This window comes from Dipodomys merriami, unplaced genomic scaffold, assembly GCF_024711535.1.
Source record: "Dipodomys merriami isolate MVZ:Mamm:240054 unplaced genomic scaffold, mDipMer1.0.p SCAF_7, whole genome shotgun sequence".
NCBI classification, from domain to species: Eukaryota; Metazoa; Chordata; class Mammalia; order Rodentia; family Heteromyidae; genus Dipodomys; species Dipodomys merriami.
The window spans coordinates 72,623,519-72,638,120 of NW_027206290.1; the positions used below are offsets into that span (position 1 = coordinate 72,623,519).

At 45.4% G+C, this 14,602-nt stretch overlaps 2 protein-coding genes across 12 annotated transcripts in view; one reads left to right on the forward strand and one right to left on the reverse strand.

Annotated features, from left to right (window-relative positions):
• Positions 1-1,106: 1,106 nt before the first annotated feature.
• Positions 1,107-2,009, reverse strand: Scand1 (SCAN domain containing 1). The gene is made up of 2 exons (XM_070007187.1): positions 1,902-2,009; positions 1,107-1,790 (listed from the first exon to the last, which is right to left on the reverse strand). Exon 2 carries the CDS (start codon positions 1,740-1,742, stop codon positions 1,233-1,235), a length of 510 nt encoding a protein of 169 aa, XP_069863288.1. The 5' UTR covers positions 1,743-1,790; positions 1,902-2,009; the 3' UTR covers positions 1,107-1,232.
• The window catches only part of Cnbd2 (cyclic nucleotide binding domain containing 2), a 41,575-nt gene continuing 28,874 nt past the window's right edge, over positions 1,902-14,602 (forward strand). For 2 of the 11 annotated variants that reach the window (XM_070007184.1, XM_070007183.1), the window contains exons 1-5: positions 1,902-2,195; positions 2,717-2,764; positions 9,298-9,435; positions 11,663-11,716; positions 13,316-13,479. In XM_070007184.1, coding sequence (XP_069863285.1) covers positions 1,959-2,195; positions 2,717-2,764; positions 9,298-9,435; positions 11,663-11,716; positions 13,316-13,479 — 641 coding nt within the window. In that variant the 5' untranslated portion in view covers positions 1,902-1,958. Of the gene's footprint in view, positions 2,196-2,268; positions 2,647-2,716; positions 2,765-6,578; positions 6,809-9,297; positions 9,436-11,662; positions 11,717-12,450; positions 12,506-13,315; positions 13,480-14,602 lie in introns of those variants that run through there. The other 9 variants (XM_070007176.1, XM_070007177.1, XM_070007178.1 and 6 more) reach the window with 9 other exon arrangements.

A 14,602-nucleotide genomic window follows, 5' to 3' on the forward strand; every position in this document is an offset into this window, starting at 1 on the left:
CACAGAAAACGCTGAAATGGCACTATGACTCAAGTGCTAGCCTTAAGCAAAAAGAAGCTCAGGAACACTGTCCAGGCCCTGAGTTTAAGCCCCAGGACTGGCAAAAAAAAAAGGGGGGGGGAGTGGAGAGGGGACAATAAAGGAAGTTGATCAGTCTAGAAGAATAAATGAGATGACAAGACCTGTTCTAAATGTAAGGAACAGGGGCTGAGAAGGTGGCTCAGTGGTAGAGCACTTGCCTTGCATGCTCGAGGCCCTGGGTTCGATTCCTCAGCACCACATACGCAAAAAGAAAAAGAAAAAAGAAAAAAGGCCGGAAGTGGCACTGTGGCTCAAGTGGTAGAGCGCTAGCCTTGAGCTGAAGAGCTGAGGGACAGCGCCCAGGCCCTGAGTTCAGGCCCCACTACCGGACCCCCCCCCCAAAAAAAAAAAAAAAAAAAGGAACAGTAATAAAAACGTTTCACATTATGCCAATGGCTCACACCTCTGTAATCCTAGCTACTCAGGAGGCTTGAGATCTGAGGATCTCGGTTCAAGGCCAGCCCAGGAAGGAAAGTCCCGGAGACTCTAATCTCCAATTAACCACCAAAAAAACCGGCTTAAGTAGTGTTGTGTAAGCCTTGAGCTGAAGAGCTCAGGGGCAGTGCCCAGGCCCAGAATTCAAGCCCTACAAAAAACTGGCCCTAACAAAAGCCTTTTGGGAAGCCTGTGCCCAAAGGGCAGGTAGGACAAGTTGGTAGCGATATTAGAATAGATATGTAGTTAAGCTAGCATTCAATAGAGCCAATTATTTTGCCTGCTGGATCCCCACAACTACAGTACTCAGGAAAACGAGTTTAGATGCTACCCGTTAAGCAATACAAGTGGCATGGAATTCAGATTCCTGGAATCTTCATGACACAGCCTACTAAAAACCCAAGCGGGTCCTTTGAATCTAGGTTCAGAAAATTCTTTGCAGATGTAAAGGGCTGGCCCAGGTGTAACCGACACTGAAAGATCAACACAACAGCTTACGATGTCTTATTATGTAATTCTTGGGTTCCCAACTTATCAATTCGGTTTTAAGAAATTTAAGGACGAACGATAGAAACACATCAGACAACAACAATTGTCAAACCTTTTCATTAACTGTCAAACTTTTTCATTAACACCAAGTGGAGAGGGGTGGAGATTCCACCTCCGACCCCGTCAATGGCACCAGTCCTGGAAACGAGCCGCTCGCTCCTCCCCGTTCAGCCGGTGAGGCGCACGTCGGGGCGGCGCCGGAGCCGCCGGGCCCGGGCCAACTCGGGCAGGATGGCCATGAGCTGCTCCTGCACCAGCATCTCCACTATCTGCTCCTTCGTGCGGATGTCGGGCCGCAGCCATTGGCGGGAGAGCTCCCGCAGCTGCCGGAACGCCTCCCGCGGGCCCGCCGCATCCTGGTAGCGGAACTGCCGGAAACGCTGACGGAACGTCTCGGGGCCAGGCCGGGAACCGCCAGCGCGTGGCGGAGAACGAGCCCCGCCGTCGGCCTGAGGCGCAGGAGCCGCAGCAGCCGCAGGGCTGGGCCCACGGCGGGGCTCCCGGGCCGCCACGGCCTCCGCCACGGCGGGCTTCTCCTCAGCGGCTGCGGCGCCGGGGCTGGAGAGCGCCTGGGCAGGCGGGGCGGATCCCGCCGAATTCAGCTCAGGGTCTGGGCTCGGGCCCGGCCCCTCCGCCGGCTGTGGCGAGGTCGCCGCGGGGTCCTCCGGGGCCGCCATGACTCCTCTCGGCGTCACTCTTCGGCCACTGTGGAGTCAGCACTGCGTCTGCACGGGAGTAGGGCGATGAAAGAATGTTTCCCGCTAGAGAACCGAGTCGGCGCGACCCTCGTCTTGGGGCGGACGTAGGACTCAACCGACAGTTCGCAGGCTGCTTACCTGTGAGCGGCGAGGCTCCAACGGGGGCCGGAAGTGGGTGTCTGCGCTCCGGTCAATATGATTGTACGGCCACTGAAGCTTCCGGAAGTGGAGTTTCGGCTTCCGGAAGTGGAGCCTCCGAGAGTTGGTCGGCGGCCAGTGGTGGAGGTTACAGCCTTCGCGGAGGAGCTGTCCAGTAGCGACAAACAGTTGAACTGGTTCAGTGATGTCGACTCCGATGAGGACTGGGATGTGGTGGTGCCGGAGGTGCCGATGGAGCCGTTGGAGCCGTTGGAAGTGTTCAAACATAGAAAGGTAGACGTCTGGGTTGGAGGGGACGGGCGCCCACCAGGAATGCCGGCTGCTCGGTGAGGGGTCAGGGGTCAGGGGTCAGGGGTCGGGCCACCGAGCACTCGTCCGGGGTCGCCAGATGAGCGTGGCCCGACAGCACCGGCTTTCCGGAGGACGGCCCGGCTCACAATGACCCTCTCATCTGGTCCAATGAGGAGAGCAACAGTAGCACCCATCTTATTTTGAAGAGGACAAAATGTATCCGTGTAAACCCGAACAATTGACAGCCGCCAAGTAAATGCTCGTGAGCGCCAGGCCCCGATTTTGTGTGTCTTCTGAAACTTTGTGGAGTCTGAACTCAGGGCCTGGGTGCTGTCCCTCGGCTCTTCAGCTCAAGGCTAGTGCCCCACCACTTGAGCCACAGCGCCACTTCCTCTACCTTTTCGGATGTAGTATATACTCCATAGACTTTCAGGTAAGTTGCATATATTCCTGGATCTATCCAGAGATCCCAGATCAATGTCCTATTTTTCCAAATTTTGCAGGAGACATCAAAAGGCAAAATGAGGTTTTGGAGGAACATCAGAACTTTAGTAAGTGACTGAGAACAGAAATCTTTTTACTTCTAGCCCAATACTTTTTTTTTTTTTAATCTGTGGTGGGGCTTGAACTCTGGACCTGGGCACTGTCCCTCAGCTCTTCAGCTCAAGGCTAGCACTCTACCACTTGAGCCACAGTGCCACTTCTGTTTTTCTGGTGGTTTACTGGAGATGAGTCTCATGGACTTTCCTGCCCAGGCTGACATTGAACCATGATTCTCAGATCTCAGCCTCCTGAGTAGCTAGGATTACAGGCATAGCCACCGGTGCCCTGCCGCATGAGCCTTTTTCAATTTGTTTTTTTAATTTGGAAAGAGTACCCAGTGTGTCTCTTGGTACTCTTGATCCTGTTTTCCCCAGTACACATCCTGCATAAATATAGTACAGTATCAAAACCTGTAAATTGTTGGATACTGGTAGCTCACACCTGTAATCCTAGCTACTCAAGAGGCTGAGACCTGAGGATTGCAGTTCAGAGCCATTCTGGACAAGAAAAGTCCATGAAACTCTTACTTCCAATTAACCATAAAAAGCTGGAAGTGGAGCTGTGGCTCAGTTAGTGAGAGTGCTAGCCTTGAGCTAAAGAATCAAGGACATTGTCCAGGCCTGGAATTTAAGTCCTGTTACCAGAACACACACACACAAACTCTGGAACTGATATAGGTACAATCCATAGACCTTATTAGCATTCTCCAGTTTTACATGCTAGCATTTTGTTTACATGTGCATGTATACATTGTATATATCCATATAATTTTATGTAGATTTGTGCAACTATTATGTTAATCAGTATCTAGAACTATTTGGTCACCACAAATACCCTTTGTGCTTTTTAGGGGGGCGGGGGAGGGTCAGTCATGGGGCTTGAACTCATGTCCTAAGTGTTGTCCCTGAGTTCTTTTGCTCAAGGCTAGCCCTCTATCACTTTGAACACCAGCACCACTTCCAGTTTTCTGGTGGTTAATTGGAGATGAGTTTCACAGACTTTCCTGCTCTGGCTAGCTTTTAATCCTGATCCTCAGATATCAGCCTCCTGAGTAGCTAGTTATAGGTGTGAGCCACCAGCGTCTTTCCCTTATTTTTATTGCTGGTAGTTGTTCTCTTACTGTTGAGGGTGTTTATTGCTTTTGTTATTGTTTTCTTTATCCTCTTGCCTAGGCTAGCCTTGAACCACAATCTTCAGATCTCAGCCTCCTCCTGAGTGGTATGAACTACCAGCACCCAGCTTTTTGCATACATTTTTTTGGACATTTTTAATAAAATATACATAGCATAAAACGATTTGAAAGTATACAGTTCAGTGGCATTAAGTACATTCACCTTGTGGTATCACCATCCTCACTCTCCATCTCCATAACTTTCTTACTGTCCTACAATGAAACTCTGCCTGTTAAACCTAACTCTCCATTCATCTTCCTACTAGTCCCTATGACCACTATGTCCCTCTTATAAGTGGAATAATAAAATTTGTCCTTTTTGTATCTGTCTTATTTCACTTAGAATAATGTCTTTAAGTTTTATCATGTTGTACCATTATCAGAATTTTATGCTCTTTTAACAGTAATATTCATATGTATGCATGTATATTTATATATATTCCATGCTTCTTAATTTTGCAGATTAAGCTAGCAAGTGTTCAAAATGTGAAGGAGCTGACCAAAGTAAAAAAACCTAGTATGGGGGCTGGGAAGGTGGCTCAGTGGTAGAGCGCTTGCCTTGCATGCTCGAGGCCCTGGGTTCGATTCCTCAGCACCACATAAGCAAAAAGAAAAAAAGCTGGAAGTGGCGCTGTGGCTCAAGTGGTAGAGCGCTAGCCTTGAGCTGAAGAGCTGAGGGACAGCGCCCAGGCCCAGAGTTCAGGCCCCACTACTGGACCCAAAAAAAAAAAAGAACCTAGTATGTCATTCCATTTTAATTATCCATTAACATGTAGTGGTTATTTTTGCACATTCCTACCTTTTGGCTATTGTAGATAATATTGCTAACAATATTAGTGTATAGATACCTGTTTGAAGCTCTGCTTTTATTTATTTTTTTTTAATTAATTTTTTTGGGGGGTCTGGTCGTGGGGCCTGAACTCTGGGCCTGGGCGCTATCCCTTAGCTCTTCAGCTCAAGGTTAGCACTCTACCACTTGAGCCACAGTGCCACTTCCGGCTTTTTTCTTTTTGCTTATGTGGTGCTGAGGAATCGAACCCAGGGCCTCAGGCATGCAACCCAAGTGCTTTACCACTGAGCCACCTTCCCAGCCCCAATGAATCTCTGTTTTTAATTGCTTCAGATCTCTATCCAGAAGTGGAATTGCTGGATCATATAGTAATTCTATAACTTCCTTTTCTATTTTTTAAAATATTTTTTTATTATTATAAAGGTGATGAATAGAGGGGTTATGGTTTCTTAAGTCAGGTAATGTCAGCTTGAACTCAGGGCCTAGGAGCTATCCCTGAACTCTTTTGCTCAAGACTAGCACTCTACCACTTGAGCCACAGCACCACTTTTGGTTTTCTGGTGGTTAATTAGAGATAAGAGTTTCATGGATTTTCCTGCCCAGGCTGGCTTTCAACCACAATCCTCGTAATAGCCTCCTGAGTAGTTAGGATTACAGGCATAAGCCACCAGTGCTCAGCATGAATACATTTTATTTGGATAATGTCACTCCTTCCTTCACTCTCTCCCAGTTTTCCCCTCCTGTCCCACCCAAAAGTTGTATAGTTCATTTTCTTTTTTTTTTTTTTTTTGTCAGTCATGGGGCTTGAACTCTGGGCTTGCGTGCGCTGTCCCTGGGCTCTTCAGCTCAAGGAAAGTGCTCTACCGCTTGAGCCACAGCGCCATTTCTGGTTTTCTAGTGGCTTATTGGAGATAAGAGTCTCACGGACTTTCCTGCCTGGGCTGGCTTTGAACCCTTATCCTCATAATTCAGCCTCCTGAGTAGGTAGGATTACAGGCATGAGCTACCAGTGCCCAACTTGGTAGTTCATTTTCAACAGTGTCTAGTGAGTACCCTTGGTGCATTTGTTTACCCTTTCTCCCTCTATTTCTGTTCCCTCCTGATCTTCCCTGGGCACTGTCACTGAGGTTTTTTGCTTGAGGGGTAGCACTTGACCACTTGAGCCACAGCTCTACTTCTGGCTTTTTGATGATTAGAGATAAGATTCTCATATATTTTCCTGTCTGGGCTGGCTTTGAACCATGATCCTCAGATCTCAGCCTAAGAAGTATCTAGGATTGCAGGTGTGAACAAGCAGCACCTGACTAGTAGTAGTAGTAGTAGTAGTAGTAGTAGTGGATTTTGAACTCTACTAGGCCTCCAGCCTAGTAGGCAAGTGGTATATTGCTTAAGTCATATCTTCAGCCTGAATTTTTAAATATAAAGTATTAAATAGATGTTTTTGCTGGACATGATGATGAACATGTGTAAATCCCAGTACTTAAGAGACTGAGGCAGGAGGATTTTGAGGTTAGCCTAGGTACATATCTATGCCCTGAGGTCACAGAGTTCTAAGCCTCACCAAGCTAAGATGTTCAATGTCCTTAGTTGTAGCTAGAAGCTTTATGCTTTCTTTATGAGGGCCCCATGACTTCAGTAGTCATTTAACAACTTTGAGCCTGAGTCCTCATGCATGGATTTGGTGTTTGTGAAGATTAATTGAGATGATGTATATGAATATTCAGTAAATTGGGCTTTCAATTCTAACCAAAAAAGACTCTTTGTCCATCATTTTCTTCCATGACATCAGTATGTTCTGAGAAAGAGATTCAGTGCCTTTTCCTTCCTCTAGTCTATGACATCAGGACATTCTGAGAATGAGGTTTTCTGAGATTGAGGCTTCCAATGACTTGGTAGGATGAGAAGCATAGAAAGTAGTTCTCACTTGATGTCGAACCTTATGTTTTTCCTCCTTGTATAATTGCATTATTGGAGGAAGATTTGTTTTTCTCTCCTTGAAAGGCAAAAGGGCTAATTGCTCCATTTGCCAACTCAGGAACTATGAGGAAATATCTAGTGTCTCATGCCTGGCAGCTCCTAAAGAAGGAACAGGTAAGCAGAGTCAAAGTCTCTGTGGAGGAATTTCTGAGCAGAAGAATTTCTAAGGAAGGTTTAAGAGGGACCTTGGGTGAGTAATGGCCATGCAGTGCCTTTTATAGTCCATGACACAAAGGAAGGACAACCAGATGAGGCTCAGAGGACTAAATTCTGACCTCTGCCAAGTTACTCTCTGGACACTGTGCTATACTCTAGCCCCTATATTTTCTTTAGAAATTTCCTTTTCCTTTTTCTTTTTGTGCGTCGTGGGGTTTGAACTCTAGGCTTGGACGCTGTCCCTGCACTCTTCAGCTCAAGGTGAGCGCTCTGTCTCTTGAGCCACAGCGTCAACTCCTGTTTTCTGGTGGTTTATTGGAGATAAGAGTCTCAGGGACTTTCCTGCCCAGGCTGGCTTTGAACTGAAATCCTCAGATCTCAGCCTCCTGAGTAGCTAGGATTACAGGCGTGAGCCACTGGTGCAGAGCTGCTGCTGCTGCTGCTGCTCCTGCTCCTCCTCCTCCTCCCCCTCCCCCTGCTCCTCCTCCCCCTCCCCCTGCTCCTCCTCCTCCTCCTCCTCCTTCTCCTCTTTCTCCTCCTTCTCCTCCTTCTCTTCTTTTTCTTCTTCGTCTTCGTCTTCATCTTCTTTTCTCCTCCTCCTCCTCCTCCTCCTCCTTCTTCTTCTTCTTCTCCTCCTCCTTCTCTTCCTTCTTCTTCTTCTCCTCCTCCTCCTCTTCCTCCTCCTCCTCCTCCTCCTCTTTCTTCTTCTTCTTCTTCCCTCCTCCTTCTCCCCTGTGGAAATGGAATAGATTTGAGCCTGTTTGGGCCTCAAACTCAATTTTTTTGTTGTTAGTTTGTTTTGGTACTAGGGCTGAACTCAAGGCCTGGACTCTGTCCCTGAGCTTTTATGCTCAAGGCTAGTGCTCTCTACCACTTGAGCCATAGCTCCACTTTTGGTTTCTTTGGTGTTTAATTGGATCTAAGAGTCTCATGGACTTTTCTGCCTGAACTGACTTCAAACCACAATCTCTCAGGCATGTAGTAGTAGCTAGGATTACAGGTGTGAGCCACCAGTGGCTGGCTAACTTTTCTACCTTTAAAGGTAACCACATTCCTTGGTTTGTAACTCTTTGAAATTGAGAACTTCAAACATCAGTGTTGCATCTGTCTGACCATTCTTCCCTCAAATTTATCTAACTCCAAAGTTCAGGACCTTTGTTATCATTCCTACATTGTCTGCAATTACTTGAACCATTTATTTATTTATTTATTTATAGCAGAAGTTAAGGACTTAACATTTAGCTAGTCTTGTGCTAGGGAATAGTTAACTGTGACTGCTGGGAATGTCCCAGTTTGTTGTAGCTGCCAAATTTTTTGGCATAAATACTCTTGAGTCTCAAGCTATCAGTATAAATTCAGTAGGTTTTCAAATTTTTCTGTGAAGACTGAGAAGGTAGCCAAATAGTCAAGCCTCACATGTGTCGCCATGGTCTTAACCTCCAGACAGCAGAACTAAAAACAAAAACAAAGGGAGGAATGAGAGGGAAAGAGGGAACAGCTTACACTAAGCAAAAGAAAAGAAATGTAAACTTCACCTGATGTGGACAAAATAATTGTATTGTCAAAGCTCATAGAATTCACAGATTTTGGAAGTGGCGCTGTAGCTCAAGTGGTAGAGCGCTCGCCTTGAGCTGAAGAGCTGAGGGACAGCACCCAGGCCCAGAGTTCAAGCCCCACGACCAACAATAAATAAATAAATAAATAAATAAAAAAGAAAGTAAAGGATGAAAAGTTCGCTTTCTCTAAATGTTATAAAAAAAAAAAATTCACAGATTTTAAGGACCATGATATAAAGCCAATTTGCCTTGTGGAGGTTAAAACGTGTTTGTGACTTTAAGTATCACTATTCCACAATACTGTGAAATATGTGAAATTTATGTAATCGCCTAATCTCAATTTTTTTAAAAAAAAGGAAAAGTGAGAGAAGGGATGGGTTAGGAGTGATGGGTGAGAATGTTTTCAGACACCTTGTATTGATATACTGTTTTGTAGAATGGGAACTTCTTTGTACAACTACTGAAAGATACTAATAAAAAATGAGTTAAAAAAAAAAAAGGCAGCAGGGCATTGGTGGCTCACGCCTGTAATCCTAGCTATTCAAGAGGCTAAGATCTGAGGATCACAGTTCAAAGCAATCCTAGGAAGGAAAGTCCATGAAACATCTCCAATAAACCACCAGAAAACAGGAAGTGGCTCAAGTGGTAGAGCACTTGCCTTGAGCTGAAGAGCTGAGGGACAGTGCCCACGCCCAGAGTTCAAGCCCCATGACCAAAAAAAAAAAAAAAAAAAAGGGCAAAAATTCTACAATTTCCTGAGAATGTAACCATTGCTCCAGTATAACACAGAATTTAATCCTGTTAAAGTTCACCTTGTTCAGAACCGTGCAGCCTTCTGCTGCCTGTTGGCAAATAAATGGTTTCCATTGATCTTCTTTGCTTATTTCATAGGGACTGTACCAGCTTGCCCTGGATATCATAATGATGATTCGAGTATGTAAAATGTTTCGTCAGGGCCTCAAAGGATTCCGGGAATATCAAATCATTGAGGCTGCTCACAGAACACACCCTATCTTCTCCTTCTGGGATGTAAGCATCTGAGCTTAGCAGGATTATTAAGATTTAAGGTAGTCTAATAAATAGCATCCTACTTCTTAGCTTATGCTAAGAGAGAGACGAGAAAGGGTAAAACAGGTGAGAACTCCACCTGTCACCTTTATTAGTCAAGCAAAAGAGTTGCCTAATATGGAATCCCAATATTATCCCTTTTTGCAGCAGTGGATGAAGCCTGTTTCCAGTGTCTTGTGTATCCAGGATTATAGCATGAACCACCATTCGTGATTTAGGCTTTTTTCTTTCTTTCTTTCTTTCTTTCTTTCTTTCTTTCTTTCTTTCTTTCTTTCTCTTTCTCTCTCTCTTTCTCTCTCTCTTTCTCTCTTTCTCTCTTTCTCTCTTTCTCTCTTTCTCTCTCTCTCTCTTTCTCTCTCTCTTTCTTTCTCTCTTTCTTTCTCTCTTTCTTTCTTTCTCTCTTTCTTTCTTTCTCTCTTTCTCTCTTTCTCTCTTTCTTTCTTTCTCTCTTTCTTTCTCTCTTTCTTTCTTTCTCTCTTTCTCTCTTTCTTTCTTTCTTTCTTTCTTTCTTTCTTTCTTTCTTTCTTTCTTTCTTTCTTTCTTTCTTTCTTTCTTTCTTTCTTTCTTTCTTTCTTTCTTTCTTTCTTTCTTTTTGCCAGTCCTGGAGCTTGAACTCAGGGCCTGGGAACAGTCCCTGAGCTGCTTTTGCTCAAGGCTAGCATTCTACCACTTGAGCCACAGCACCACTTCCAGCTTTTTCTGTGTATGTGGTACTAAGGAATCAAAGGTACTAAGGAATCAAACTCAGAGCTTCATACATGTAGGCAAGCACTCTACCACTAAGATACATTCCCAGACCAGATTTAGGCTTATTTTAAGATGATATTCTGGTCAAACTGAACATGAGATCGGGAAGAGATGGAGTGGAGAAATTATAACTTGAAAGATTCAAGTTTGTGCTCAGGAAAAACATTCTATTATCAAGGTGGCATGCAAAAGAGACTGAGTGGTCCTGGGGAGGGGAGGGGTCAGATGACTGGTTTTCAGGAGGCTGGAGTTGGTATAATTTGGAAGCTGATAACCCAGTGTAAAGCTTGGTGTGAGGATATGTGAAACCAGAGCCAACCACATTGCCCAGCTACATGGCCACACACCAGAAACCTTTCAAGGACAGCACAGGGTCAAGTGGAGTAAGCTACTAGAGTCTGAGTGTTTCTGAGCATTGCCTCTTCATAAGCTTTTTTTTTTTTTTTGGTTGGTCGTGGGGCTTGAACTCTGGGCTTGGGTGCTGTCCCTGCACTCTTCAGCTCAACGCAAGCGCTCTACCGCTTGAGCACCACTTCCGGTTTTCTAGTGGTTTATTGGAGATGAGTCTCATGGACTTTCCTGCCCAGGCTGGCTTTGAACTGTGATCCTCAGATCTCAGCCTCCTGAGTAGCTAGGATTACAGGCCTGAGCCACCAGCACCCGGCTTTCATAAGCTTTTCTGAAAAGCACCACATGGATTCACAAATGATAAGTAAGGAGTGGGGAGAAAGCAGGGACTGGGTGGGCTCCAAGGAACGGTTTGAGGTATGCTCAGAGAGGAGAATGGTTTCCCTGGTTTTGTCTAGGGTGCATAGGTTTGTCTTTTTACTTTTCCCTTTTCCCATTCCTTCATCTTCTCTTTCCCTATCCTCTGTTCATCTGTCAGAAGATAGGGTTGGATTACTTCATCTCCGAGATTGCTTAGACAAAGCTTTCAGTTCAGATTCCCAGTGGTCCTTGGAAAAGTCTTTTGCCTGCCCTATATCCAGTGTGAGTCCAGGGGCTTGATGAAACCTGCTTTGTCCCAATGACTGAAAAGAGTAAGAAAGGAGCTTTGCCATGCTTGTCTTGCTATGGACACTTAACAATACTTGTCTTTATTTGTTCCTTTTTATCTCTCCTTTTTTCCCCTCTATATTTTCCTGTTAGTTATTGCTTTTCCCTCTTCCTTTTTTTCTCCAACTGGCTGATTTCTCTGTACCCTCCATTCCCTTTCCCTACCTCCATGTTTCTCTGTCTTCACAATTCTGTTGTTGATGCTCAGCCCACATATAGGAATGAGTTGCGGTTTCAGCCGAGGTGGACATGATAGGGCCAGTAGATAAGAAGTTTCCCATGGCTCTCTGCCTGCCATAGTGAGACCCGAGTTCACAGATTTAAGATACAGAATTCTTATAGCCAGTCTTACTGATTCTCCCTTGTGTCCTGTTTTTTCTTTCAGAAAAAGAAGCAAGGCCGAATCACATTTGATACCCTGGACTTCATTGCAGAAGAGGTATGCATAGCTCTAGATTATCTGGGGAGGAAGAAGCACTGTGTTGGGCATCAGGAGAGCTAATTTTGGCCCAGATTCTGCTAGTGATCCATTCTGTCACCTTGAACTAGCTATTTAGTTTCTTCATCTCTAGAGTGGCTGATCTCAGTGATACTGTCTAATCCTGGCATGCCAAGACTGTGAGCATCCTGAACCAGTTGTCACTGTATAACTGAGGGGAACCAGAGTGGGAGAATTCCTGCGTTTGGACCTGTGGGAAAATAGCAACAAACAGAATGGAATATGAGAGGAACAGAAGGAATAGAAAGTAGCCAGGTGGTGAGAAAGGCATTAGACTGTGTGTGCATTCTGATTCTGTCCTTGAACTCTGATTAAAATGCTGGGCAGACTTGTCCCACACCTGAATGTTGGATGTACTTTGAGCTTTCCCATTCTAATGAGGAATGCCTTTATATCTGTGTGAGGTTTGGGGCCATGTGACTTGTTCTCTGAATTTCAAGCATCTTTTTCTTTTTTTTGGGTCCAGTAGTGGCCTGAACTCTGGGCCTGGGCACTGTCCCTCAGCTCTTCAGCTCAAGGCTAACACTCAACCACTTGAGCCACAGCGCCACATCCGGCTTTTTTTTTTCTGCTTATGTGGTACTTAGGAATCGAACCCAGGGCCTCATGCATGCAAGGCAAGCGCTCTACCACTGAGCCACCTTCCCAGCCCTCAAGCATCTTTCTATTTACAGGAAAAGCTGTTGTTCTAACTAGTACAGACCTGACTTGACCCCAGTCTGGAAGTAGGTATGTTTTTTTTTTTCTCTCAGGGAAGAGGAGAGAACAACTTTTACTGGTACCTGAACCACCAGTGCCATCTCTTACCATACCTCTTGTCCCCTTGGAGATAGGGCAAAGGTATATTCCCTGCTTCTTCTGGGCACTTATTCTCATGTCCCCTCATGGATGAAATGTAATCAGATAAGTTATTTCAACTATTCTGTACCTTCAGTTCTTCAGACCTGCCAATGCTTGACATTGGGCATAGAAAGTTACTCATGTTTTACCCTTCATACAAGAGAAACCAAGGAACCGGGCGCTGGTGGCTCACGCCTGTAATTCTAGCTACTTAAGAGGCTGAGATCTGAGGATCGCATTTCAAAGCCAGCCCAGGTAGGAAAGTCCGTGAGACTCTTAGCTCCAAAACTGGAAGTGGCACTGAGGCTCAAGTGGTACAGCACTTGCCTTGAGCTGAAGAGCTGAGGGACAGTGCCCAGGCCCAGAATTCAAGCCCCATGACTGACAAAAAAGGGGAAAAAAAAAGTCTATGATCACAGTGTTTATGTGTTGAGGAGACAATTGAGTCCTGGAGCTTAAGGAGCCCTGTACTGTTGGCAAGAGGTAGGAGAGGCCTTGATATGTAGCAGATCTACTCATAAACCTGCCTGAATCTCTTAATCTCCCAGTGATACTTGAGCTGCAGAGGATGCAATTAAAAGGGCATGCAAGATGCCTAGCTCTGTCCTTGGCATACAGTGAGCCCTCAGTATGTACTATTACATGGAACAGGAGAATATACTAGCAGGAATGTGTGTCATTCATTGTCTTTCTCCCTAGGGTCACTTCCCTCCAAGGGCCATTCAGATTACACAGAAAAAGCCTTCCTGGAGGACAGAGCAGGAGATCCAGTCCCTCTGCAACCTCCTTCAGGTTATGGATAGTTACCGGAACTATGATGAGCCCCTACAGATGCTTCTTGCCAAAGTCACACGCTTTGAACGGTCAGTGAGAGACTGTGGGGTAGGAGGAGCCCAGCTGAGTAGGGGTGGCAGGTCCTTCCCATACCTCTGAAGATACCAGCCATGAAATCTATCAGTTTACCTGAGTGATCACTGTTACCCTGGTAGCTTAGTTAATCTCAGTCATCTATTACTGAGACTGTAATTCTAGCTACTCAGGAGGCCGAGCTCTGAGGATCACAGTTTGATGCCAGCCCAGGCAGGAAAGTCTGTGAGACTATTATCTCCAATTAACCACAGAAATAAAAAGGAGAAAAAGAAAAATGGAGCTGTGATTCAAATAGTAGAGTGCCAGCTTGGGAAAAATAATATTCAGGAGCCAGGCACTGGTGGCTCTTGTCTGTAATCCTAGCTACTCGGGAGGCTGAGATCTGAGGATCACGGCTCAAAGCTAGCCTGGGCAAAAAAGTCTGTAACAGTCTTATCTCCAATAAACTACTCAGAAAAAGCCAGAAGTGGTGCTGTAGCTCAAATGGTGAGCATATAGCATTAGCCTTGAGCACAAAGAGGCTTAGGGACAGTGCCCAGGCCCTGAGTTCAAGTCCCAGGACCAGCAAAAAAAAAAAAAAAAAAAAAGGTACATTGAAGAAGACTGGCAGTAACCCCTGAAAGGATCTATTCCTATTTCCTCACTTTTCAGTTGGGGAAACTGGGCTCAAGGTAGGGAAAGAATCATTGTATCACCCAGTGTCTTGGTCCATAATCTCCTACTAATAATAGTACCACAGACTATGAAGTTGTAGAGACTAATTTCATCAGGGCCTGGTGGTTCATACTTGTAATCTTTTCAGGAGACAAATTAGAAGTTCAAGATTCTAGTCCAGCCCTGGCAAAAAGTTAGCAGTAAGGCTGGGCATTGGTGGCCCACGCCTGTATTCCTAGCTTCTCAGGAGGCTGAGATCTGAGGATCTCAGTTCAAAGCCAGCCTGGGCAGGAAAGTCCCTGAGACTCTTATCTCCAATAAACCACCAGAAAACTGTAAGTGATGTAATGGCTGAAGTGGTAGAGCATTAGCCTTGAGCTGAAGATCTGAGGGATAATACCCAGGCCCGGAGTTCAAGCCCCACAATGGACCAAAAAAAAAAAAAAAAAGTTACCAGAACTA

Coding starts and splice junctions, on each gene's coding strand:
- Scand1 (XM_070007187.1), bottom strand. CDS start 1,742: ATGGCGGCCCCGGAGGACCCCGCGGCGACCTCGCCACAGCCGGCGGAG.